Source organism: Leucoraja erinacea, chromosome 16, assembly GCF_028641065.1.
Source record: "Leucoraja erinacea ecotype New England chromosome 16, Leri_hhj_1, whole genome shotgun sequence".
NCBI lineage: Eukaryota > Metazoa > Chordata > Chondrichthyes > Rajiformes > Rajidae > Leucoraja > Leucoraja erinaceus.
This window is the reverse complement of record NC_073392.1, coordinates 25,262,453-25,290,117: the sequence shown is the minus strand read 5'-3', so window position 1 is coordinate 25,290,117 and position 27,665 is coordinate 25,262,453. Positions and strand designations below refer to the sequence as shown.

General features: G+C 47.6%; 2 protein-coding genes across 2 annotated transcripts; one reads left to right on the top strand and one right to left on the bottom strand.

The window, feature by feature from the left end:
• Positions 1-3,669: 3,669 nt before the first annotated feature.
• On the top strand, positions 3,670-4,880 carry LOC129704667 (histone H1.10). Its single transcript, XM_055647952.1, has one exon. It carries the CDS (start codon positions 3,687-3,689, stop codon positions 4,170-4,172), a length of 486 nt encoding a protein of 161 aa, XP_055503927.1. The 5' UTR covers positions 3,670-3,686; the 3' UTR covers positions 4,173-4,880.
• A 7,794-nt stretch (positions 4,881-12,674) lies between these two features.
• On the bottom strand, positions 12,675-13,921 carry LOC129704666 (histone H2A). The gene has a single exon (XM_055647951.1). The coding sequence runs from the start codon at positions 13,718-13,720 to the stop codon at positions 13,340-13,342; it is 381 nt and encodes a 126-aa protein (XP_055503926.1). The 5' UTR covers positions 13,721-13,921; the 3' UTR covers positions 12,675-13,339.
• Between the last annotated feature and the right edge of the window lie 13,744 nt (positions 13,922-27,665).

Genomic DNA, 27,665 nt, shown 5'->3' with positions numbered 1-27,665 from the left:
CCAGGAATGACAGGCCAATCAGCCTGACACGGTGGGGGGAACATTATTAGGCTAGATTCTGAGGGACAGAATTTATTTACATTTGGAAAGATGTGCACTGAGTTGTCATGGCTTGCCTTCAGCAGCCGAGGTAATGTTTTTGTTTTAGTTTTAGAGATACAACGCAGAAACAGGCCGTTCGGCCCACCAAGTCCGCACTGACCAGCAAACCCCGCACACGAACACTATCCTACATAACATGGATAATTTACAATTTTACCAAAGCCAAGTAATTGAATTGAATTGTCACGTGACAAGTCACAGTGAAATTCTTTGCTTGCGTACCCAACGTATGCAAATATTCGCCCATAAAGGGCGTTTACAAAGTTACAGATACCCCCCCCTGCTCTAGTTTCCCCTTTGTTCTTCCCCCATCTCCTCCCTCCCCCCACGCCAGGTCCTCCATTGTTCTTCCCCTCATTCACGGTGGTCCACCCTTTGTTCCTTCCCTCAGCAGCGACATCCTCACTTCCACATGTTCGTCATTGGTCAGGGCGATCACCGACCTCTCCACTAACGCTGCTGGGTCATCTCTGGAACCCAGGCCCCAGCCGCCGGCTTGGTCAACCTGTGAAGCTCTACCTCCAACCCGTGAAGCCGGGCCTCTGCGGCTCCACCGCTGACTCGCGAGGCTCCTGCCTCGGCTTCTCAGCGGCACTTACTCATATCTCAGGCTGTTATTCATTGGCTACAGCTCGGCGTTTAATACGATCATCCCCTCCAAGCTGGTTACCAAGCTCTCAGATCTGGGTCTCTGCGCATCCCCCTGCAATTGGATCCTCGACTTCCTCATTCACAGACCACAGTCTGTCCGATTGGCGGAAATGTGTCATCCTCGATAACAATCAGCACGGGAGCACCTCAAGGCTGCGTGCTCAACCCCCTGCTGTACTCACTCTATACTCATGACTGCGTAACCGGACATAGTGCGAACTCCATCATCAGGTTCGCCGACTACACCGCTGTTGTGCGACGAATCACTGATGGTGACGAGTCAGAGTATAGAACTGAGATCGACCAATTGACCAAATGGTGCCAGCACAATAACCTGGCTCTCAACACCAGCAAAACCAAAGAACTGATTGTGTATTTTGGAAGGGGTAGGATAGGGACCCACAGTCCCGTTTATATCAACGGGACGATGGTGGAAAGGGTCAAGAACTTCAAATTCTTGGGTGTGCATATTTCCGAAGATCTTTCCTGGTCCCAGCACACTGATGCAATTATAAAGAAAGCACATCAGCGCCTCTACTTCCTGAGTAGGTTACGGAGAGTCGGTATGTCAAAGAGGATTCTCTCGAACTTCTACAGGTGCACAGTAGAGAGCATGCTGATTGATTGCATCGTGGCTTGGTTCAGCAACTTGAGTGTCCAGGAGCAGAAAAGACTGCAGAAAGTCGTAACCACTGCCCAGTCCATCATCGGCTCTGACCTCCCCACCATCGAAGGGATCTATCGCAGTCGCTGCCTCAAAAAGGCTGCCAGCATCATCAAGGACCCACACCATCCTGGCCACACACTCACACGCTGCCATCAGGTAGAAGGTACAAAAGCCTGAAATCTGTAACATCCAGGTTCATGAACAGCTTCTTCTCCACAGCCATCAGGCTATTAAACTCACCATCAAACAAACTCTGAACTATAACAGCCTATTGCACTTTATCTGTTGATTTATGTGTATATATATGGTCTATACTATATAGACACACTGAACTGTTCTGTATTTATGCTTACTATATTCTGTTGTGCTGCAGCATGCAAGAATTTCATTGTCCTATCTGGGACACATGACAATAAACTCTCTTGACTTGACTTGACTTCCGGAAGGCAAAGTAATCAACAAACTGTCTTTGGAGTGTAAGAGGAAACCAGGGCATCCGGAGAAAACCCATGCGGTTACGAGAACGTACGAGACAGCACCCATAGTTAGGATCGATCCCGGTCGCTAATGCTGTAAGGCAACAGCTCTACTGCTGTGTCACCGTGCTGCCCTATGGATACAAGAGATGGGAGTTCATGTTACAGTTCTACAAAACATTGGTTAGGTTGCACTTAGAACACAATGTGCAGTTCTGGTCAGCGCACTACAAGAAAGATGTGGTTCCAGTGGAGAGAGTGTCAAGGAGATTCAGCAGGAGAAGATGGACAGGTGATATTTTGGGTCAGAACCAAAGATTTTTGGTCAGAACCCTTCTTCAGACTGATTGTTAGGAGTGGTGGGAGGGAAGAAGGCTGGAAGAGTGGAAGGCCAGGACAAAGCCTGGCAAGTATTAAGTGGACACAGATGGGGGAGGGAGGGTGGCATGATAGGCAGATGGTTGAACAAAGGCCAGAGATGAGAAGACAGGTGTGACCTAAAAGGATTGAAGAATTACGAATTGTGAAGCTCGAGGAAGGAATGTAGGGTGGAGAGACTCAGCGGATCAGGCAGCATCTAGGGAGGGAAATGGACAGATGATGTTCTGGATCTGAAGAAGGGTCGGCGTGCGAAACGTCACCAGTCCATCTCCCTCCATAGATGCTGCATGACCCACTGAGTTGCTCCAGCACAGAGGGATATGGAATTAATACAGGCAAGTGGGCATTAATGTCGTGCAAATGCGAGCATTAGTGCAGCATTTGCCTTCAGTGTAGATAGGTGTGAGGCGATGGGTCGAAGGGCCGGTTTACCAGCATTTTGTTTTTTAAATTTCAGACTTTCTGCAACCAACTTGCAAGTTTTCAAACCTCAAACATTAACACCTTTTATTTCCTCACTGCTGTCTGGGTATTTGTAGCACTTTAAAACATATTATTTCAGATTTGAAGCATTTTGCAATGTATTCCTTTAAGCCATTTTAAAGATTCCGAAATTTGAGCTGGCTTCGCAGACGTGGAATAATAAAGCTTTGTTCTGCTTCCCTACAATCTGTGGCGACGTACAGATTAGTATATTCAATTATTTTTTTCCATTCTTTTGTATCACTGTGGTGTCAGGTTGGATTGTCGGTCTGAAATTACGATGCAAGGACCAGCGCTGCAATCCCTCTCGCAACCGCGCGGGGGAGCGCGCTGTGTTAGTTGCAACGAATTAAAATGAAATTTATTATAAGATTTTGCATCCCAGGACAGTAACTGTGACCCTGATGGACAATGCACCTCTCCTTTAAATTATACTGCTGCATTTATTAGACTGGGAGCCGCGGAAGGATCCTAAATCCTCTCTCAAAGTGATAGCCCCTATCTCTGGACGTCTGCTGTGCGTGGGGAGCCGGTGTTAGTTGGGGATTATTTTAACTTTAGAATTCACAAATCCGGTTTTCTCCCGATGCATTCGCAGGAAAACAGCCCGGGCTGTCACCCTGTCTCACTCCCGGTGAAATCCGAGCCAAGGTTCGGGAGGGAATCCGCATGAAAGGCGATGCAAGAAACACAAGTTAAAGCTGAATCTTGTCCTAGCTGTTGATGTTCTCATTTACGTTCGCTGCGAGCGCTCAAATAAGCATCTGCGCAAGGATTTACTCGGAGGCAGTCGCTGTACAGCGTTGAAGTGTGTAGCGATCGCTGCATTCTTCTCGTTGCAAGCCAGTCGTTTTGCAACAGTATATATTTTTTGCAATTGATATTTAGATTGCAATTTGCGTGCCAACAGTCGACTTTGAAAGAGAATGGCTTCGGAAATGGAATCGCTGCCCGTGGCTGCAAGCGAAGAGGAGGAGGAGGAAGAGGAGGAGAAGAGTTTAGACAAAAAGCCGGGCTCGAAGAAGAAGAAGAAGAAGAATCAGCAAGGCAAATACAGCGCGTTGCTGGTGGATATCGTGCAGAAACTGGGTGCTCGCAACGGCTCCTCGCTCGCCATCATCTTTAAAGAAGCCAAGAACGTGCCCTGGTTTGACAAACAAAACGGTCGCATCTACCTGCGCTACGCGCTGCGGGCTCTGGTGACGAACGGAACCCTCAATCAGTTGAGAGGGAGAGGAGCCAACGGCTCTTTCAAGCTGACCAAGAAAGGGGAGAACGCACAGGCGGCCAAGAAGAAATCGTCGGCCTCGGGCAGCACCACCAGATCGGCCAAGAAAAGCAGCAAGAAGCCAGAGAGCAGGAAGCCCCAAAAAGAGCAGCCCTGCAAAGAGCAGCGGTTCCAGCAAAAGTAAGAAGGGCAAGGCGTCGAAGAAATCCAAATCCAAGAAGGCTTAAAAAGACTCATCTTCGCTCGTTTTTTTTCAATCTGACATTTTTTATTTTGTTGTTCAAACCTTTTGGGTTTTGGTTAGGTGGTTAGGTTTTTCTTTTGTAGCGTTGAAAAGGGTCGGTCAGTTTAAACCGAGAACGTGGATTTTTTTTTCCTTTTTTGCAATGTTTAAATGACATTCCATTTGCAAATTTCTTGTTTTGAGGATTGTTTTTTTTTGTTTTACGTTTGCATTTTTAAAATTTTTGTATTGATCATGCAAGCAAGTCGTTTTCGGGAGGAGTAAGCCTCTGTTTCATGGAAGCGGGAACTCTGCACAAAATAACTGATTTGTTGCAGAGCCTCATTTTATTTAGGTTTAAAAATCAGCAAAGTGGTTTGACGTCCTTAGAAATTAAAAAAAAAGCAGAAAAGTTATTTCCCAAGTTGGAACTTTTGTGTTATTTCTATAGGGGGTATTTTTTGTTTTTAAAATTACATTTGTATTTTTTAATAGCGGAGTTTGCAGATTTCCTCGGCAATTTCGCCCTTGGTAACAGTTTCAGCCAATCACCGCGCAGCAAGCAAAGTTGCAACATTCTAGGCGGGAACGCGGCCTGCACGCTGATTGGCTGTTGCATTTAATTCGCTACTTTAAATTGTTTTTATTTGTAATTATATTTGCTGTGAAGCTTCCGACTGGTTTATGAAAAAAAAAGATAAATGGATATCTCCCCCTCCCTCTCGCCCCTTTGGCGGAGGGTCTTGTGCAAGGCGCCGGGTTCAAGTCAACTGCCCGTTTCCCTCTCACCCCGGGCAACGGGCCCCCTCCCCAGCCCCCGCTGCCTTGCCAAGATTCCGTCAGCAAGTATTGAAGTTGGACGTATTAATGGTGTAACGTGTAAACATGTGCGATTGACGTAGCAAAAAATGCTTTAAATAAATGTATCAAAGAACAGCCGGACTCGTCAACCGCCCGAGTTTGGGATTTAATCGGGAGACGCTTTGTTGAATCAATGTTGAGCAGTTACTTGCGTGTTATTTTTTATCTGGTCTCTGCTTTGTTTAGTCACACAGCATGGAAATAGGCCCTTTACCCCAACCCGTCCATGGCTAACCAAGATGCCTCTAACATCCCTCTGAACCTTGGAGACACAAGGAACTGCAAATTCTGGAACCTTGGTAGGAACACAAAATGCTGGAATAACTCAGCAGGTTAGGCAACATCTCTAGAGAACATGAATAGGAGATGTTTTGGGTCAGGACCTTTCGTCAGAGAAAGTTTAGAGGGAAGATAGATACGAAACTCAGCGGGTCAGGCAGCATCTCGAGAAAAGGAATAGGTGACATTTCGGGTCAAGAACCGTCATCAGACCAATTCCTTATCTCCAGAGCTACCTGTTCCTTTACTCCAATAGGCATTTTGTGCCTATCTTCAGTGTAAACCAGCATCTGCAGTTCCTTTTTCCAAAATTTAGAGGGATATGGGCCAAATGCAGGCAATTGAGACTAGCTTAGATGGGGCAGGTTGGTCAGCAAGGATGAGTTGTGCTGAAGGGCCTGCTTCCATGCAATGTGGCTCAATGACAATTTGTGGAGGCAGAGGAATGTTGGATGTTTTAGGCCGACACCCTGCAAGACAGGGAGTGTAGAGACCGGGGTTGAGAGGGAGGGTGACGCAAGGAAACATCGGGAACATGTTTCCTGCCTCCAGCGTGTCCAACCCCTTAACAATCTTATATGTTTCAAAAAGATCCCCTCTCATCCTAAATTCCAGCGTGTACAAGCCCAGCCGCTCCATTCTCTCAGCATATGACAGTCCCGCTATCTCGGGAATTAACCTTGTGAACCTACGCTGCACTCCCTCAATAGCAAGAATGTCCTTCCTCAAATTTGGACACCAAAACTGCACACAATACTCCAGGTGTGGTCTCACTGGAGCCCTGTACAACTGCAGAAGGACCCCTGCTCCTATAGGGGGGTTGCACGTAAGGTCATCGGGTCAAAGGGCGTGACGCACGGAGCAGCTCAATCCATGTGGAGGACATGGTGGCCTCGGCACACACTTAACATACGGGACGCGTACCTTCTTACCTGTTAAAATCCGGTGAATATTTGTGGGTACCGTCATTGAAAGCGGGAAGGTTTGCTCTGAACCTGAGCACCAAGGTGTAAGCGGCCGAAGGAGCGCACCCCTCAGGACAGCCCCCACTCGCCCCCCGGGGTCAGCGCTGTCCGCCCCGTCTCCCCCTGTGGGCCGCACTGTCACGGGGCTGTGGGTCGGCAGTGCTCACACACTGGGCCGGGGCTCCAGGCAACGTCAGCTGCAGCAGAGTTGGGGGCGGTCTGCTCACTCCGCCCACCCAGCGGCACCCCGACCTCTTCCTCCCTCCCCCACTTGTGAATCTACGCTGCACTCCCTCAATAGCAAGAACCTCAAATTTGTCCGCGGGTGTGCAACCAGTCCGGATGCTGGGCCAGAAGAAGGGCCCGCTGTGCTGACAGCCATAGTAAATGCTTACCTGCAGTTCACCGCTTGTCTTCCAGTTGCCGTTGCATGGCAACAGTACGGGTCACGAGTCGTGACCTCAACTCCGTGCAACTTCCCTATACTCAACTACTCTTGTTATGAAGGCCAACATGCCATTAACTTTCTTTGTTTGCTTCGCCATGTTTTGGCACAATTTCTACGTCCAAAGTCCAGTCGGCCTGCATTTGGTTTACTGGAGCAGTTCCCGATCCAGGATCAGACTCCTAAACAGTGCCAGTGACCACCCTCCACCACCCACCCTGGTAGTGAGTCCCAGGTACTCACCACTACCCCAGATCCCATCTGAATCCCCCTAAACCTACATACATCCTTCAGTTAGTTGTACCCAGTCCTGCTGCAGGTGGAACCTCCAGCTGTACCCCTCAGACTGTTACACACCTCAATCCGCCTCTGTGCCAGGGAGATCAGACCCATCCTCTCCGCTCATTCCTTGTAACTGAGCCACTCCATCTCAGGCAACATCCTGGTCAATCTCCCCACACCCTCTCCAGCGCTCTCGCATGCTTCCTGTAGTGTGACCACAACTGCAGCCCCACTCCCAGCCGAAGGGCCCGTTCCCAAGCTGTATTCCCGCTCAGGACTGCCACCTGCTGCCGGTATCTGGGAGGTGCAGTGTCACAGGATGTACCAGTGGTTTAGTTCCACAGGGAGCATTCACCGAGTGCAGTCCCTGGTCACACCATTTCCACAAGTCCGGTGGGTCTACATCGACATGGCTATTCTGCCAAACACTTGTGCCCGGTCAGCCAGATCTTTTTTGTTAACCACTTTTAAGTCCCTTTGCCATAGTTACCTTTCTGTCCTGGGCCACTGAGTTCTTCCAGCACTTGGTGTCGTGTTCAAGGATGGCGTGTTGGCTCTCCAGTGTCAGGGTCAAGGAGATACACAAAGTGTTTAAGAGGGAACTGCAGATGCTGGAGAATCGAAGGTTACACAGAAAAGCTGGAGAAACTCAGCGGGTGCAGCAGCATCTATGGAGCGAAGGAAATAGGCAACGTTTCGGGCCGAAACCCTTCAGTGCTGGAGTAACTTTGCGAGTCAGGCAACATCTGTGGAGAACATGGCTAGGTGACTTTTTGAGTCAGTGCAGCAGCAGGAATTTTGTGTCTCCAATAGGGCAGCACACTGATGCAACGGGTGGAGCCACTGCCTCATATAGTGTGAGAGACCCGGGTTTGATCCTGACCTCGGATGCCGTCTGTGGAGTTTGCACGTTCTCCCTGGGTCTGTGCACCTGTCTCCAGGTGCTCTAGTTTCCTCCCACATCCCAAAGACTTGTAGGTTAATTGACCTTGGTAAATTGCCCCGAGTTAAGGAATGGATGAGAATTAGTGTGAACGGGTGATAGCTGGTTGGAGTGGACTCGGTGGACTGAACAGCTTGTCTCCCTTCAGTCCCTCTGAATTAAACTAAAAACAACCATCCTCTCTCTTCATGTGTAGAAAGGAACTTCAAATGCTGGTTTATACTGAAGAGTACCAAAGCGCTGCAGTAACTCAGGGGTCAGGCAGGATCTCTGGAGAAAGTATGAAGTGGCCTGATCCAAACTGTCATCCATCCTTTTTCTCCAGAGATGCTGCCTGACCCACTGCGAATACAGGGGATACATGAAATTAGAAAAATCAACATTCATACCGCTGGGTTGTAAGCAAAATACGAGGTACTTTTCCGCCAATTTACGTGTGGCCCAGGACAGAAAGGTCAGTGTGGGAATGGAAAGGCGAGTTAAACTGTTTGGCAACTGGGAGATCACATAATAAGTCAAGGTGGATGGACAGCTTGTGTGGCCAAGAGATGACACGAACAGTCGCCCTGGTATAAGACAGAGGACCTTCAGCACCTCCTCTCACTGTCTGCTGGGGAAGAGGTCACCCTGGATCCCGTCAGGTGAGTGGGTGGTGCTTGATGCCCTGTGACAGACTGGGCTGTAAAAGGGTTTGTTCCATGTGAAAAGCACGTTGGTCAGTTTCAATCAGTTTATGTTGCCACAGTGGGGGTCTGATACAAGAGGCACTGCCTCAGAAAGGCAGCCAGTATCATGGGAGACCCACGACACACTGAGCAGCTGGGACTTTGTCTTATACGACAGCTCTGGAGGGTGGGGAGGTTGTTTGATATTGGTACTAGTCTATTAGTGTCCCATACTGAGATAACATGGGAAACTTCTGTTTGCGTACTATCCAGTCAAATTCTACTGTACATAAGTACAATCAGGGCAAACACATGTACAACAGTAAAAACAAGGAACTGCAGATGGTGGTTTACTCAGAGTGAAGGAGGGTCCTGACCCGAAACATCACCTATCCAAACTTCACCAGAGATGCTGCCTGACCCACTGAATTATTCCAGCACTTTGTGTCACACAAGTTCAGTACCACAGGTATTGCAAAGAGAAGAAAATACCAGAGTACAGAATATGGTGTTAGAGTTATAGAGAAAAAGTGCAAGGTCCTCAATGAGGTAGGTTGGAAGATTGGGACTGCACACTAGCTTTTGGGAGGACAGTTCATTAGTCTAATAACAGAAGGGAAGCAGCTGTTCCTGAATCTGGAGGTATTGGCTTTCATGCTTTTGTGTCTTCTGCCCAATGGGACAAGAGGGAATGACCGGGGTGTGCGTGGTCCTTGATTTTGTTGACTGTTTTCCCAGAGGCAGCGTGAGGCGTAGATGGAGTCAACGGTGGGGAGTCTGGTCTGGTCGATGGGCTCAGCTACATCTACAACTCTGATTTACTAGGATGTTACCCAGGACAGAGGCTTCAAGCCTGAGGAGAGACCGGAGCAGCGGAAGCCGAGAGATATCTCGCATGACGAGACTTCCCTCGGAGATGCCCTCGGATAATGGAGAATAGTTTAACCTGGCAACATGATTGGTATGGACATTGTGGGCCAAAGGGTCTGTCCCTGTGCTATTTGATGAGGAGAAGGGAAAGGAGATGGACAGAATCGAGGAGAGGAGGGGGGGGAGGTTAAAATCAGCAACACGATGCCGTGGGGGGATTGGGGGAGGCAGAGACTCACAACAATCAAGCACCTAGATAAGTAAAGATGCAAAGGGCTGGAGGTCAGGCTATGTGGGTGGAGAACATGGATGGCAACTTTTCTGTTGGCTATTTCTTTGGAAACAAAATGTGGCGTATGGCATATCCGTGTTCTCCAGACGTGCTGCTCAACCCACAGGGCTAGTCTAGCACTGTCTTGTTTTGTAAACCAGCATCTGCAGTTCCTCGTGTCTAACATCTAGACAACCCCATGAGCCACCGTGTGACAAAGCAACTGATTGGCGGAGGCAGGTACTCTGAGGGCAGCAGGGACACGATGGGCCAAAGGGCCTGGGTCTGCTGCATCTCTATGTAGTTTTACCATTCAGGAAGGTCAGACACATCTAGGTCTGTCTCAACATCGAATATGTTGACCTGACCATATCTCTGGCGCCTCCTCTTTTTTCCCCCGACCTCCCCCTCCCCCCATTCCATATGCTCATCTCCCACTCCGGCATCCCACCTTTCCCCTTTCTACCCCCTCATCCATATCACAATTCCTGACATTTTCACTTCTCTCCTTATCCGACACCTTTTGTCTCCTTCTTACTTCCAGGCTTTGTCACTTACTCAACCCATTTGCCTCTCACCCCCCACCTGTATCCACCTATCACTCACATGGCATTGGGGGTTCAGTATTGATGTGGATAGAGAACTGGCTGGCAAACAGGAAGCAAAGAGTGGGAGTAAACGGGTCCTTTTCACAATGGCAGGCAGTGACTAGTGGGGTACCGCAAGGCTCAGTACTGGGACCCCAGCTATTTACAATATATATTAATGATCTGGATGAGGGAATTGAAGGCAATATCTCCAAGTTTGCGGATGACACTAAGCTGGGGGGCAGTGTTAGGTGTGAGGAGGATGCTAGGAGACTGCAAGGTGACTTGGATAGGCTGGGTGAGTGGGCAAATGTTTGGCAGATGCAGTATAATGTGGATAAATGTGAGGTTATCCATTTTGGTGGCAAAAACGGGAAAGCAGATTATTATCTAAACGGTGGCCGATTGGGAAAGGGGGAGATACAGCGAGACCTGGGTGTCATGGTACACCAGTCATTGAAGGTAGGCATGCAGGTGCAGCAGGCAGTAAAGAAAGAAAATGGCATGTTGGCTTTCATAGCAAGAGGATTTGAGTATAGGAGCAGGGAGGTTCTACTGCAGTTGTACAGGGTCTTGGTGAGACCACACCTGGAGTATTGCGTGCAGTTTTGGTCTCCAAATCTGAGGAAGGACATTATTGCCATAGAGGGAGTGCAGAGAAGGTTCACCAGACTGATTCCTGGGATGTCAGGACTGTCTTATGAAGAAAGACTGGATAGACTTGGTTTATACTCTCTAGAATTTAGGAGAGTGAGAGGGGATCTTATAGAAACTTACAAAATTCTTAAGGGGTTGGACCGGCTAGATGCAGGAAGATTGCTCCCGATGTTGGGGAAGTTCGGGACAAGGGGTCACAGCTTAAGGATAAGGGGGGAATCCTTTAAAAGCGAGATGAGGAGAACTTTTTTCACACAGAGAGTGGTGAATCTCTGAAACTCTCTGCCACAGAGGGTAGTTGAGGCCAGTTCATTGGCTATATTTAAGAGGGAGTTAGATGTGGCCCTTGTGGCCAAGGGGATCAGAGGGTATGTAGAAAAGGCAGGTACGGGATACTGAGTTGGATGATCAGCCATGATCATATTAAATGGCGGTGCAGGCTCGAAGGGCCGAATGGCCTACTCCTGCACCTAATTTCTATGTTTCTATGTCCCGCCCCACCTCTCTTTTCCAGCTTCCTCCCCCCTACATCAGTCTGAAGATGGGTCCCAACCTGAAATGTCAGCTGTCGGTTACATCCACAGATGCTGCTTGACCAGCTGTGTTCCTCCTGCATTTTTCAGCATCTGCAGTTCTTTGTGTGTCCACTTCATGACCTCAACTCTTCAACTCCACTTTATTCTAAAACGGTCGCCCAGCTGGATACAGAAGGGACCAAAGATCATAGAGCAGGGACTGGGGATAATCTTAGCACCAATAACACAGGATGCCATTTGGCCCATTGAAACCATGCCAACCTTTCACAAGCCCATTCCTTCCCATTGGCCCGTGACCCACCGTTAAAATATATTTGGCCATGTTTGGATAGGAAGGGTTGAGCGGGATATACGCTAAATGCAGGAAAAGGGGACTACCCCAAAATGCCAAGGGACAAGGTGGGCCGTAGGACTCGTTTCCATCGGGAAGAGGGTACAGGAGCCTGAAAACCGTGGCCTCCAGGTTCAGGAACTGCTTCTTCCCAGCAATCATCAGGCTCTTGAACACTGCATAACACTAACCTCAGCAACTGTGATCTTCTATGGACTGTCTTTGGTTGTACAATAGACATCAGTTGTCGCACTAATTTTAAGGTTATTAATTAATTGACATATTAGATTATTATTAGATAGTTATGTGTGTGATTGTGTTTACGGGGCTGTTAAGCTGTAGCAAGTAAGAGTTTCATTAATCCCTTGTCGGCACCCATGGCAATTAAACTTTTGAGACCTATAGGTGAACCATCCGTGTTGTGTTCAAAGAGCATGTAAACAGGCGAGTTACTCCAGTATTTTGTCTATCTTTGGTGTGAACCAGCATCTGCAGTTCCTTCCTACACATGTAAGTAGGTCCTTCTGCCTACCCCGTCCATGTTGTCTCACGTCAATCCTTCACGAACCCCACTTTTATACATTCTCCAATGGAAATCTTTAAAATAATGATTGACCTAATAGCACGAAGGCTGTTGTGTGTAGCTCCACGCCTCGAATGGTTATTCCACACACGGTGTCCCGCGGTCCGGAAGGGTTTTTTTTACGGTCGAATGCGTCCCTTCCCACTTTCTACAATCCGTCCAGAAGACAAAACACGAAAGCAATTCAAAACATTCATTAAATTTTATTTCAGTTATTCCACCTCACAAAAGTAAAAGTGCTCAAACGACGCGACGGCAGTGCTAAATCTACAGATACAACGTCTCACGATCCCACGGTTAAATTAAAAACACACAGGGATAGCAGATAAAAAAGCGAAATTATCGAAAACAAAACTCTTCAAGATAAAGACAGGTGACAGAGAGAGAGGAACTATCACACAACGCCGGTCCCAGGGTCGCAGACTGATCCCCCGAGCGCGCTGTTGGATGTAATTCCGGAACAAGATGTGTTAGGAATTCGCGCCCCCGTTTTCTCCCCAAACAAAAATAACTACAACATTCCTTGCAAGTTAAAGTCCAAAAACACAAAAGGTGAACACTTTCACTCGCGCAGGCACACACACGCAAGAGGGCGACTCACACACATTTTCCGGCCATAAATCCTTTGTCTTTTTTCCCTGCGGCTGTGTTAGGCAGAGAATTCACCGGTTATATCAACGGTACAATGGAAACGATGGAGATTGAGATCGGTGATGATTTCAGTTGGATTTACTCTTCTCCCCCCCCCCCCCCCCCCCCCCCCCCCAATTATGTTTTACCTCCCCTCCCTTCCCCCTCAAAGAAAAACCAGTTGGTCAAAAAACATTCGCAAAACAAATATGCTCGTATTGCCTCATTTTTTGGAAGTCTGGGTTTTCTTGGGCAACAGCACGGCTTGGATGTTAGGCAGTACGCCTCCCTGCGCGATGGTCACCCCTCCAAGCAGCTTGTTGAGCTCCTCGTCATTCCGGATGGCAAGTTGGAGGTGACGAGGGATGATCCTGGTCTTCTTATTGTCCCGGGCCGCGTTGCCGGCCAATTCTAGGATCTCAGCCGACAGGTACTCGAGCACGGCTGCCAAGTACACCGGTGCCCCGGCTCCCACTCGCTCGGCGTAGTTGCCTTTCCGCAGCAGGCGGTGGACGCGGCCGACCGGGAACTGCAAGCCAGCCCGAGAAGATCGGGACTTGGCTTTAGCCCGTGCCTTGCCGCCGGTCTTACCTCTGCCAGACATGTTTCGTTGTTTTACAATTGACTCGCCTGCTCGATACAATGTAGCCGCCGCCGATCACAATGTAACCGATGGTCGGTTTCAGCAACAATGTAACGCCCACTTGTCGGTTTTGACAACAATGTAACGCCCGCGCGCCGCCGCTACAATGTAACAAACAAGCCGCCGACCTCAGGTTCCAGAACCGCATTTACTCCGCCCCCTAAGCGTCACCGCATATTAATAACACGCGCGCGTCACTCTCTGCCCTGTGATTGGTCCGCCGCAGGTCAGGTAACTCTCCCATTGGACCTAATTTGGATCCTTCATTTGCATACTGCTGCAACGCCAACAACAGGCACCCCGAGGCTCCTTGGCTGAGACTGACATGGGTGGGGCGTGTTGCAGGGACACCATCTGTTCATCTTGCGTATTAAGACAATGGTTCAATGCTTCTTTTATTCTCACGTGTACCAAGGTACAGTGAAATAGTTTTTTTAGCATACAGATCAGGAAGATTATTGCCGTACATAAATACACAATGCATCGAAACAGTCCACTGAGTCCATTCCATATGCAAGTCTCCAGGTTTTGGCGCCATTTCACAGTCCTAGCTCAGCTGGCCATAAAGGCCCGTTGTAAATGTCGCCTTCATCTGTTCGTCCTGCGATCTGTCGTCCCTTTCCATGCCATGCTACCTTCAGCCTTCGTGCCCCGGGGGCGCCTCCCCCAGCTGACCTTGAGGGGCACGGAAGGTAAGACCCCCGGTGTTTTTTTACCGGCCCTTTGTCCAGCATCCGCCGCCGTCTACGACTCCCTCCATCTTCCTCTCCAGTTCACGGTCTTCAGGACGAGCAGGGGTCGGGCTCGGCGCCTTCCCGTCTCCTGGTTGTGCGAAAGGCGAGCCAGGCCTGGAGTTTGGCCGTGGCTCTCCAGAGCCTGCACACAGACTGACACACGTACAAGAAACAATCCCTCACAATTACACTCTCAGCATCCCCCACTGCTCATGAGCCTTGCTTCTTCGTGGTTGCCTGCCCGGGAATTTGCTAAAGCACCAATCTCAATTTTATAACCACTGTAGCTGAGATCAAAGCAAAGCTCTGGTTCCATACAAAATATAAAATACAAACGACCGCAGATGCTGGAATCTTGAACCAAAAACAAAACTGCTGGAAGAAGTCAGCGGTATCTGTTGAGCCAGCGACCCAACCTGAAAACATTGACTATTTCCCTCCACAGATGCTGCCTGACCCGCTGAGTTCCTCCAGTACTTTGTGTCTTTTGCGTAAACCAGCGTCCTCAGTTCCTTGTATCCCCACCTATCATTTACCAGGCTTTGTCCCGTCCCCACCTCTCTTTTCTAGCTTTCATCCTCCCTACTCCATCAGTCCCCATCGAATGGCATTGGGGGTTCAGTATTGATGTGGATAGAGAACTGGCTGGCAAACAGGAAGCAAAGAGTAGGAGTAAACGGGTCCTTTTCACAATGGCAGGCAGTGACTAGTGGGGTACCGCAAGGCTCAGTACTGGGACCCCAGCTATTTACAATATATATTAATGATCTGGATGAGGGAATTGAAGGCAATATCTCCAAGTTTGCAGATGACACTAAGCTGGGGGGCAGTGTTAGGTGTGAGGAGGATGCTAGGAGACTGCAAGGTGACTTGGATAGGCTGGGTGAGTGGGCAAATGTTTGGCAGATGCAGTATAATGTGGATAGATGTGAGGTTATCCATTTTGGTGGCAAAAACGGGAAAGCAGTCTATTATCTAAATGGTGGCCGATTGGGAAAGGGGAGATGCAACGAGACCTGGGTGTCATGGTACACCAGTCATTGAAGGTAGGCATGCAGGTGCAGCAGGCAGTAAAGAAAGCGAATGGTATGTTGGCTTTCATAGCAAGAGGATTTGAGTATAGGAGCAGGGAGGTTCTACTGCAGTTGTACAGGGTCTTGGTGAGACCACACCTGGAGTATTGCGTGCAGTTTTGGTCTCCAAATCTGAGGAAGGACATTATTGCCATAGAGGGAGTGCAGAGAAGGTTCACCAGACTGATTCCTGGGATGTCAGGACTGTCTTATGAAGAAAGACTGGATAGACTTGGTTTATACTCTCTAGAATTTAGGAGATTGAGAGGGGATCTTATAGAAACTTACACAATTCTTAAGGGGTTCGACAGGCTAGATGCAGGAAGATTGTTCCCAATGTTGGGGAAGTCCAGGACAAGGGGTCACAGCTTAAGGATAAGGGGGAAATCCTTTAAAACCGAGATGAGGAGAACTTTTTTCACACAGAGAGTGGTGAATCTCTGGAACTCTCTGCCACAGAGGGTAGTTGAGGCCAGTTCATTGGCTATATTTAAGAGGGAGTTAGATGTGGCCCTTGTGGCCAAGGGGATCAGGGGGTATGGAGAGAAGGCAGGTACGGGATACTGAGTTGGATGATCAGCCATGATCATATTGAATGGCGGTGCAGGCTCGAAGGGCCGAATGGCCTACTCCTGCATCTAATTTCTATGTTTCTATGAAAACATCGTCTGCCCATTCCCTCCACATATGCTGCATGGCCCGCTGTGTTGCTCCAGCAATATGTTGTTGTTTTTTTGGTTAAGATGTTAAAGATGTTAAAGACTGATAATTTGGTGGGCAATTTAGAACAAGATAGTTAGTATGATTATATTGCAAATATTGTCGTATTTTCTCTCTCATTTGCAATATAATAGTACTAGCTCGTTCCACATCGCCCACTCAATCATAAGTCCAGTCAACCTCTTTAACATCATAACCAAAAAAACACGTGCTGGAGGAACTCAGCGGGTCAGGCAGCATCTATGGATGGAATGAACAGAGGACATTTCGGGTCTGGTCCTGGGGGGTGAAAACTGGAAAAGAGAGGTGAGGATGGGATAAAGCCAAGTGAGTGATAGGTGGGTCCAGGGGAGCGGGTGATTGGCAGATAGATGTAGTATGTGATAAAGGCTGGAGGTGGAAGGCTGAGTTGGATGATCAGCCATGATCATATTGAAGCAGGCTCGAAGGGCCGAATGGGCTACTCCTGCACCTATTTTCTATGTTTGTATGTTTCTATGAGACAAAAGGGTATCAGGTAAGGAGAGAAGATGAGGGGTGAAATGTTTTAGAGTTGGGGAGCAGGCCCCTTATGTAGCTGAGCTCAGACACTCAGCTCAGTGACATTAGAGACCAGATGGATTTGATAAACGATCTATAGGAAGAGGTTGCACAGCCTAGGACTAGATTCCATGGAGCGCAGTAGGCTGAGAGACGATCTTATAGAAGTGTACAAGATCATGAAGGGAATAGATTGGGTAAATTAATAGAATCTTTTACCCTGAGTAGGGGAATAAAGAACTAAAGGACACAGTTATAAGGTGAGGGGGGGGAAAGATTTTTTCGGAACCTGAGGGGTAATAAAGGGTGGTGGCTGTATGGAACGTGCTATGTGTTCGTGGTTGAGGCAGGTACTATCGCAATGTTTAAAAGACATTCGGACAGTTACATGGATAGGATAGGTTTAGAGGGACATGGGCCAAGCACAGGCATGTAGGACTAGTGTTGATGGGGTATATGGGTTGACGAGGGTAATTTGTGCCGAAGGGCCTGTTTCGAAGCTCTATGTCTCAATTACTATGAAAAGTGATGCCAAGTTATAACAATGTTGAGAATAAAGTGCTAACCATGTTAACTCAAGGGCAGTTTGTTGTTTAAGAAGGAACTGCAGATGCTGGAAAATCGAAGGTAGAAAAAATGCTGGAGAAACTCAGCGGGTGAAGCAGCATCTATGGAGCGAAGGAAATAGGCAACGTTTTGGGTCAAGACCCTTCTTCAGACTGATGTGAGGGTGGGGGGGGGGGGAGGCAGAGCTGGAGCAAGTGGACTGGAAGGTGCGGAGAGAGCTGAGAAGGGGAGGAGAAAGTAGGGACTACCTGAAATTAGAGAAACATAGAAACATAGAAAATAGGTGCAGGAGTAGGCCATTCGGCCCTTCGAGCCTGCACCACCATTCAATATGATCATGGCTGATCATCCAACTCAGTATCCCGTTCCTGCCTTCTCTCCATACCCCCTGATCCCTTTAGCCACAAGGGCCACATCTAACTCCCTCTTAAATATAGCCAATGAACCGGCCTCAACTACCTTCTGCGGCAGAGAATTCCAGAGATTCACCACTCTCTGTGTGAAAAATGTTTTCCTCATCTCGGTCCTAAAAGATTTCCCCCTTATCCTTAAACTGTGACCCCTTGTTCTGGACTTCCCCAACATCGGGAACAATCTTCCTGCATCAAGCCTGTCCAACCCCTTAAGAATTTTGTAAGTTTCTATAAGATCCCCCCTCAATCTTCTAAATTCTACTTTATACTGTGGCGTTCTCTGAAGCAGTCCCCCCAACCCTGGTAACATCAGTGGCTGTTCCACTGGGTCTTCCCCATCCCCCTCAAACCATGTGACCCCAGCCCTTCCCCACCCACACTACAGTCTTCATATCCCCCCCCTCCTTGACCACACCCACCCCCCCCCCCCCCCCCCACCAGACGTTGCCTTCCGCCTCAGTCCACTCACCTGCCTTCCTCCGGCCCCAACCCCCATCCTTGCCAAGTGTTCACCATCGCCCCTGACCTCCCCCTCTCATATTCCGAATGGTCTGTCCTTAGCAGAGGCCTCACCTTTGGCCCCCTCCATCCCCACCTCAATGAGTTCCGCGCCTGCCGCGATTTGGAGCTCTTCTTCCATCGGCTCCGCCTCACAGCGTTCTTCCTTGGGAAGGAGTCCTCGCCCCCCATTGATGATCCCTTTTCCCATCTCCAACGGCCCCTCTCCTCTCGAGCCCCCCGCAATCACCGCTATGCAATGCTCAGGCCCTCTCGCCGGGATGATGGAACTCCGACGTCGGAACGGAAGAACACCCTGAGCGGCTTGGACTTCCGAATCGGCCATTTCCTATCGGAGACCGCGGCTCCCGAAGTCCACAGGCTGAGCTGGGCGGAGATTCACACTGGCGGCCCTCGGCAAAGGGATCCTGGAGCTCCGCGATGTTGAAATCAGCATGGCCCGAGGCTGGGAGCTCCGCAAACCACAGCTCTGATGTTGAAGCAGCAGGCCCAACGCTCCGGAGCTTCAACCGGCGATTCAGGTAAAGCATCGACCGCTCCGCGGTGAATCCAATATGTATTTTTAAACCAACTATTTAATGACAACATACAGTAGGATCTAAAAGTGTCACACTGTCACTGTTGGGTACTCATGGCCCTCTAGTCGTGCGTGTGGGAGATTGGGAGGGGGGGGGCCTCACACGTGAAATAGCCTAGGGTCTCTCTTCATCTAAATCCGGCCCTGTGTTCCAGAGAAAACAATTCAAGCCATGTCAATAATACTCCCTGATCCAGGCAGCATTCAGGTAAACCTCTGCACCCTCTCTGAAATCTCCACATCCTTCCTGTAATGGCATGACCAGAACTGCATGTAACACCTCAAATGTCATAAAGCTGCATCATGACTTCCTGACTTTGGAATGTTACATTAGTCTGACCGTTTAGGTAAGGTGTCTGGGTAACTGTAAAGTATAAGTGTAATCCCCCCTCTTTTATTTGTGAATAGTTGTATAAAAGGGAGCTCAGTTAAACAGTGAAAGAAATGTGAGTGGCACAGTAACGCAGCGGTAGAATTGTTGCCGCGCAGCACCAGAGACCCAGGTTCGATCCTAACCATGGATGCTGTCTGTATGGAATTTGCACGTTCTCCCTGTTTCCTCCCAGATCCCAAGGATGTGCGGGTTTGTAGGTTAATTGGCCTCTGTAAATTGCCTCGAGTGTGTAGAGGAGTGAGAAAGTGGGATAACATAAAACTTGTGTGAACAGAGCCAAAGGGCTTCTTTCCATGCTGTATCACTAAACTAAACAAAGGGTTGGGTTGAGGTTTATTATTGTCACTTGTACCGAGGTACAGTGAAAAACTTGCATGTTTAATCAGATCAGATATACTATACATAAATACAATCAGTTCAAACTCAAGTGTCACAACGACTGGGAAGGCAGATGAAGGCTGCAGCAGAAAAGGAGTCTCCGATCGTCTTGAACTCCATGCCACTGGACCCTGACCCAGATCTGTCAAGGATCGTGGGGTGGCTGTCTGTGCACCAGCCTCCCCACGTTAAACAAAGTCACGCACAGGCGTCCTCCATATAGGGAATAGCACCCTGGGGACACCTTGGTCAGCCATGACCGAAGGGGACCTAAGAAATGTCTCAGACAAAACAATGGAATTCTGATTTGCAACAGCACAACAGAATATGTAAACATACTACTCTATAAGCAATATAATAAATGAAAAAAATGTTCAGTGGATATATATATATATAAAAAATAAATAAATCTGAAAATCATGGATAAGGTGATGTTTCGGGCCTTCAGTCAGATGCCTGACCGACTGAGATACTCCAGCACTTCATGTATTTTTTGTTGTAAACAAGCACCTGCAGTTCCTTGTTTCTCTAATCTTGGTCATGTCTTCAAAAAACCTAATCAAACTGGTGAGACATGATTTCTCATGCACAAAGCCATGATAATAATTCCTGATCAGTCCTTGCCTTTCCAAACACAAATAAATGCAGTCTCTCAGAATCTCCTATGGTAACTTTCCCACCACTGACTGCTGTTAGGTTTACCAACCTGTTGTGTTCCCTGGTTACCCCTGTCCCCTTCTTAAATAAAAGACTAATGATCTATCCTCTAGTCTCTTGGTATCTCACCTTGGCTAAGGAAAGCACAGGTATCTCAGCCATTACTTCAGTAATGAGAAGGGTTCCAAAGTGAAATGTCACGTATCTGTATTCTGCAAGGATGCTACCTTTCCCGCTGAGTTGCTCCAGCATTTTAGGCTGTGGGCTGAGCATCGAAAATGGTCTAGAATTTAACTTTTGTGACCAATGTCTGCTATCTACTTGGATTTAGGCACGGATTTAGATGAAATATAGAAACATAGAAACATAGAAAATAGGTGCAGGAGCAGGCCATTCGGCCCTTCGAGCCTGCACCGCCATTCAATATGATCATGGCTGATCATCCAACTCAGTATCCTGTACCTGCCTTCTCTCCATACCCCCTGATCCCTTTAGCCACAAGGGCCACATCTAACTCCCTGTTAAATATAGGCAATGAACTGGCCTCAACCACCTTCTGTGGCAGAGAATTCCAGAGATTCACCACTCTCTGTGTGAAAAATGTTTTCCTCATCTCGGTCCTAAAAGATTTTCCCCCTTATCCTTAAACTATGACCCCTTGTTCTGGACTTCCCCAACATCGGGAACAATCTTCCTGCACCTAGCCTGTCCAACCCCTTAAGAATTTTGTAAGTATCTATAAGATCCCCCCTCAATCTTCTAAATTCTAGCGAGTACAAGCCGAGTTTATCCAGTCTTTCTTCATATGAAAGTCCTGACATTCCAGGAATCAGTCTGGTGAACCTTCTCTGTACTCCCTCTATGGCAACAATGTCTTTCCTCAGATTATAATTGAGAAGGAATTCATAACTCGGTGTCAAAAGTTGCACTCTAATCAATTAAGCTAATTAGAAAATTAGATCAAAAAAGTAAGCGCCATCTTGTGCTCAATGCTCATATTACTCTAATTCTGTGCTGCGGTCTATTTAAACCATTATTATACTGTAGCGAGACAAAACGGGTAGAGTTTGTAAAATAGTTTTATTGTAAAAACAACATTTAAACTACACGAGTATCTGGTCGCGGGAAAACGGTTTTTGAGCTCTTTTCAACTGTCAACTGTCAACTGTCAACTGGTAACTGTCAAAATCCCGCGCACCAACCCTGTCACGTGACAGTTCCGGCCAAAGATCCTAGAGCTCCTCTAGGATCTTTGGTTCCGGCCTCTGACGAGGGTTCTGTAATACGCAGTTTAGCCACTAGGTGCCGCTACAATACCATATATGTCAAGAGTCAAGAGAGTTTATTGTCATGTGTCCCAGATGGGACAATTAAATTCTTGCATTGCTGCAGCACAACATGATATTGTAGTGATAAATACAGATCAGATCAGTGTGTCCATATACCATAGAATATATATACACACACATAAGTAAACAGATAAAGTGCAATAGGTTGTTATAGTTCATAGTTTGTTTGAAGTTGTGTTTAATAGTCTGATGGCTGTGGAGTAGAAGCTGTTCCTGAACCTGGATGTTGCAGGTTTCAGGCTCCTGTACCTTCTACCCGATGGCAGCGGAGAGATGAGTGTGTGGCCAGGATGGTGTGGGTCCTTGATGATGCTGGCAGCCTTTTTGAGGCAGCGACTGCGATAGATCCCCTCGATGGTAGGGAGGTCAGAACCGATGATGGACTGGGCAGTGGTTACGACTTTTTGCAGCCTTTTCTGCTCCTGAACGCTCAGGTTGCCGTAACAAGCCACGATGCAACCGGTCAGCATGCTCTACTGTTATATATGACTTGTATATGATTTGTGAATATGACTGGAGTTATATATAATATTATATAAAAATAATATAATGAATATAATTGTGAGTATGTACGTTGAATGAGACTGCCGCAGAGGTTCCGCTTTTCACCGACTCCTGAACCCGCCTAATTAATGGGTGAGGACAAATCCTGTGCGTTTCCCCATTTACTAAACCCCGTTTACTAAACATTATTTATCATTTTTACTTAACAGTTCACATCATCTTTACAACGATAAATCAGTTGTAAAACAAAATTATCATCAAGGTTAGCATTACCTTTATTTTTTCCAAACTTTGCTATTTTTTTGATGTAATTAGAAGACAGCCATGATCCCAGTGTGCTCGCTGCCAAGCTGCCATGAAATAAAGCACGTGAGTGGTCAATTGGCGTCCGACGCAATGTTGAACGTGCATTGATCGGAATATTGAACAAATTGGAGGTTTTTCTTATATTTTTAAAATATGTGCAGGTTTTGGTCTTGACGAGTTTCAGGTTCTGTAATATTTGTACACAATATGTTATAAATACAGGTAGATACGTGATTTGGGTCACAAAATGAAACGGAAAAGCGCCTCAGGTCACGGTCTATTTTGTGACTTTCAGTAATCTCCCTGGCTGCCTGCAACATCATAGGATATTAGACATGATGACCTTTATAGACAATAGGTGCAGGAGTAGGCCATTTGGCCCTTCGAGGTGATCATGGCTGATCATCCCCAATCAGTACCCCGTTCCTGCCTTCTCCCCATATCCCCTGACTCCGCTATCTTTAAGATCCCTATCTAGCTCTCTTGAAAGTATCTAGTGAATCGGCCTCCACCGTCCCCTGAGGCAGAGAATTCCACAGATTCACAACTCTCTGTGAGAAAAAGTGTTTTCTTGTCTCCGTTCTAAATGGCTTACCCCTTATTTATAAACTGTGGCCCCTGGTTCAGGACTCCCCCAACATCGGGAACATGTTTCCTGCCTCTAGCGTGTCCAAACCCTTCACAATCTTATATGTTTCAATAAAATCCCCTCTCAACCTTCTAAACTCCAGAGTGTACATGCCCAGCCGCTCCATTCTCTCCGCATATGACAGTCCCTCCATCCCGGGAATTAACCTTGTAAACCTATGCTGCACTCCCTCAATAGCAAGAATGTCCTTCCTCAAATTAGCGGACCAAAACTGCACACAATACTCCAGGTGTGGTCTCACTAGGGCTCTGTACAATTGCAGAAGGACCATTGATCAGTGCATTGAGTACAGATTGGGAAGTCATGATGTATCTGTACAAGATTTTGTGCAGCTCGGTGCAGCGGTAAAGTTGCTGCCTTACAAATAATACAGCTCCAGAGACCCGGGTTCAATCCTGACTATGGGTGCTGTCTGAATGGAGTTTGTACGTTCTCCCCGTGACCTGCGTGGGTTTTTTCCGAGATCTTCGGTTTCCTCCCACACTCCAAAGACGTACGGGTATGAAGATTAATTGGCTTGGTAAATGTAAAAAATGTCCCTAGTGTATGTAGGTTAGTATTAAAGTGCAGGGATCACTGGTCGGCGCGGAACCGGTGGGCCGAACCCGAAAGGGACTGAACTAAATGATGAGACCACACTGGAGCACTGTGTGGGAAAGAACTGCAGAGGCTGGTTTAAATTGAAATTTTAATGGGTGATGTTTTGGGTCGAGACTCTTCTTCAAAGAGTGGTGAATCTCTGGAACTCTCTGCCACAGAGGGTAGTTGAGGCCAGTTCATTGGCTATATTTAAGAGGGAGTTAGATGTGGCCCTTGTGGTTAAGGGGATCAGGGGGTATGGAGAGAAGGCAGGGACGGGATACTGAGTTGGATGATCAGCCATGATCATATTGAATGGCGGTGCAGGCTCGAAGGGCCGAATGGCCTACTCCTGCACCTAATTTCTATGTTTCTATGTTTCAGACTTCGCACCTGTTCAGGTTTAGTTTAGAGATACAGTGCGGCCCACCGGGCCCGCGCCGACCAGCGATCCCCGCATATTAATACTATCCATATACCAAGCCAATTAACCTACAAACCAGTACATCTTTGGATTGTTGGAAGAAACCGAAGATCTCGCAGGTCACGGGGAAAACTTATAAACTCCGTACAGACAGCACCCTTAGTCAGGCACTGTAAGGCAGCAACTCTACCACTGCACCACCATGTCGCCAGTTCTGGTCACCCAGCTATAAGAAGGATATCATTGAGATGAAAACTACAGAAAAGATCCATGAGGATGGAACCAAGACTAGAGGGCTTGAGTTATAAGGAGTGCTGGATCGGCTGGGTCATTTTTGTGGGTGTTAGACCAGTGGCTCTAACACCCATTGTAATGAAGTGTTTTGAGCGACTGGTTATGCAGCACATCAAAAATAGTCTACCTGCCGACCTAGACCCACTGCAGTTCGCCTACAGAGCCAACCGATCCACAGAGGACGCAGTCACAACAACACTGAACCTCGTACTGTCACACCTTGATCGGAAAAATACTTATGCCAGGATCCTCTTCATAGACTTCAGCTCTGCGTTTAACACAATCATTCCGCAGCAGCTGGTGGAGAAGTTGGAGCTATTGGGGGTTGATGCTGGCACATGTAACTGGGTCCTGAACTTTCTATCACAACGGCAGCAGACAGTCAGGGTGGGCAGTAGGACATCAAAAACCATAGCCGTGAGCACTGGCTCGCCCCAAGGCTGTGTCCTAAGCCCCCTGCTGTTTAGTCTGCTTACACACGACTGTACTGCTAGACTCAATAACAACTTCATCAACAAGTTCGCTGATGACACAACAGTGGTGGGTCTCATCAGTGACAATGATGAGTCGGCGTACAGGATGGAGGTGGAGCTGCTCACAGGATGGTGCAAATCCCACAACCTCATTCTCAACGTGGGAAAAACTAAGGAGATGGTGGTTGACTTCAGGAGGGCGGGAAAACAACACCATACACCTCTGCACATCGATGGAGCTGATGTGGAAAGGGTCAGCAGCGTGAAGTTCCTAGGACTCCACCTGTCAGATGACCTGATGTCCATAACCAACACCACAGCACTGGTCAAGAGAGCCCAGCAGCGACTACACCCTCTCCGAAGACTACGTAAAGCAGGTCTCCCCACTACACATCTACAAACTTTTTATAGGGGGACAGTCGAGAGCACATTAACCAACGGCATCACTTCCTGGTTCGGGAGCTGCAAGGCGTACGAACGGCACCAACTTGACAGGATTGTGAAGACCGCCAGCAGGATTATTGGTGCTCCACTCCCTTTCTTGCTGGACATATACAGGAAGAGATGTATCAACAGAGCCATCTCCATCATCAAAGACCCCTACCACCCATCGCATCACATGTTCTCCATCCTGCCATCTGGGAAGAGGTACAGAAGCATTAGCTGCAAAACCAGCAGGATGCTCCTCAGCTTCTTCCCGCAGGCTATAAGACTGATAAACGGACTTAGCCCCCTGCCAAAGTATCGCGCACCAACCATCAACCTGGACACACTGCAGCAGCTGTCGATCGGAACGCCTGTTGATGTTTAGTAGAGAGTAGAGTGTTTAATTTAATTTGTTCATGATATATGTATTTTTATTCCTATTTACTTGTTGTTATTTGTACTGCACACTGAATGGACACTGGTTGAGCAACGTTTTTTTGTTTCCTCTGGGTATGTGAGTACTCAGGAAATGACAATAAAGATATACTGATACTGATACTGATGATACTGATTTTTCTCTGGATCGTAGGATGTTAGAAGTGACCTAATGGAAATATATAAAATCATCAATAGACAGTGTCTGAAGAAGGGTTTTGACCCGAAACATTGCCTATTTCCTTCGCTCCATAGATGCTGCCTCACCCGCTCTGTTTCTCCAGCATTTTTGTCTACAATAGATATTGTGAATACAGTCTTTTTTTCGTGGTAGGGCAGTCTAGCACTAGGGGGCATGGGTTTAAGGTGAGAGGGAAAAAGATTGAACAAGAAACAAAGGGGCAACTTTTTTACAATGAGAATGGTGGGCATATGGAACGAGCTGCCAGGGGAGGTAGTTGAGGCAGGTACTATAACAACATTTGGCAGGGATATGGGCCAACTGTGGTTAAATGGGTCTATCATAGATTGGGCATCTGGTCAGCATGGATGAGTTGGGCAGAAGGGCCTGCTTCAACTGTATAGTTTGGTGTAGTTTGTTTGGAGAGCTGTCTTCACTACTAGAGCTGCAATGTTGTCTACACCCATTGCACTGGCTGAATCCAATTCTTTCAGCCACTTACGTTATAGTGTAAGAATGAATTGCACATGCTGGTTTAAACCGAGGATAGACACAAAAAGCTGGAATAACTCAGTGGGACAGGCAGCATCTCTGGAGAGAAGGAATGGGTGACATTGTCTGAAGAAGGGTCTCGACCCGAAACGTCACCAAATCCTTCTCTCCAGAGATGCTGCCTGTTCCACTGAGTTACTCCATCTTTTTGTGTCTATCCTCGGTTTAAACCAGCATGTGCAATTCATTCTTACACTATAAAGAAGTGGCTGAAAGAATTTCATTGCAAAAGGATTTGAGTATAGGAGCAGGGAGGTTCTACTGCAGTTGTACAGGGTCTTGGTGAGACCACACCTGGAGTATTGCGTACAATTTTGGTCTCCAAATCTGAGGAAGGACATTATTGCCATAGAGGGAGTGCAGAGAAGGTTCACCAGACTGATTCCTGGGATGTCAGGACTGTCTTATGAAGAAAGACTGGATAGACTTGGTTTATACTCTCTAGCATTTAGGAGATTGAGAAGGGATCTTATAGAAACTTACAAAATTCTTAAGGGGTTGGACAGGCTAGATGCAAGAAGATTGTTCCCGATGTTGGGGAAATCCAGGACAAGGGGTCACAGCTTAAGGATATGGGGGAAATCCTTTAAAACCGAGATGAGAAGAACTTTTTTCACACAGAGAGTGGTGAATCTCTGGAACTCTCTGCTACAGAGGGTAGTTGAGGCCAGTTCATTGGCTATATTTAAGAGGGAGTTAGATGTGGCCCTTGTGGCTAAGGGGATCAAGGGGTATGGAGAGAAGGCAGGTACAGGATACTGAGTTGGATGATCAGCCATGATCATATTGAATGGCGGTGCAGGCTCGAAGGGCCGAATGGCCTACTCCTGCACCTAATTTCTATGTTTCTATGTTTTTGAGTCTATCTTCACTTCATTTATGGTATTGAAACAAATCAATTGGCTGTAGAATGGCTTTTATGCAGGTGGGAATCTTTGGAACAAGGATTGTGACGAATTAGTATATTTATACCGAGGTACAGTTAAAAGGTTTTTGTTTCATGCTGTAACATGGGTAACTATTACTGTTGCCATCACTCATTGCAGGGGTGGGGGAGTTGAAAGGCAGGGAGGGAAATTATTCGGCCCACCGACTTCCCGCGCCCAGCCGCCAGGGGTCGCTGTTGCCGTGGCGACGTTAACGCCTTCAGAACTCGCGCACT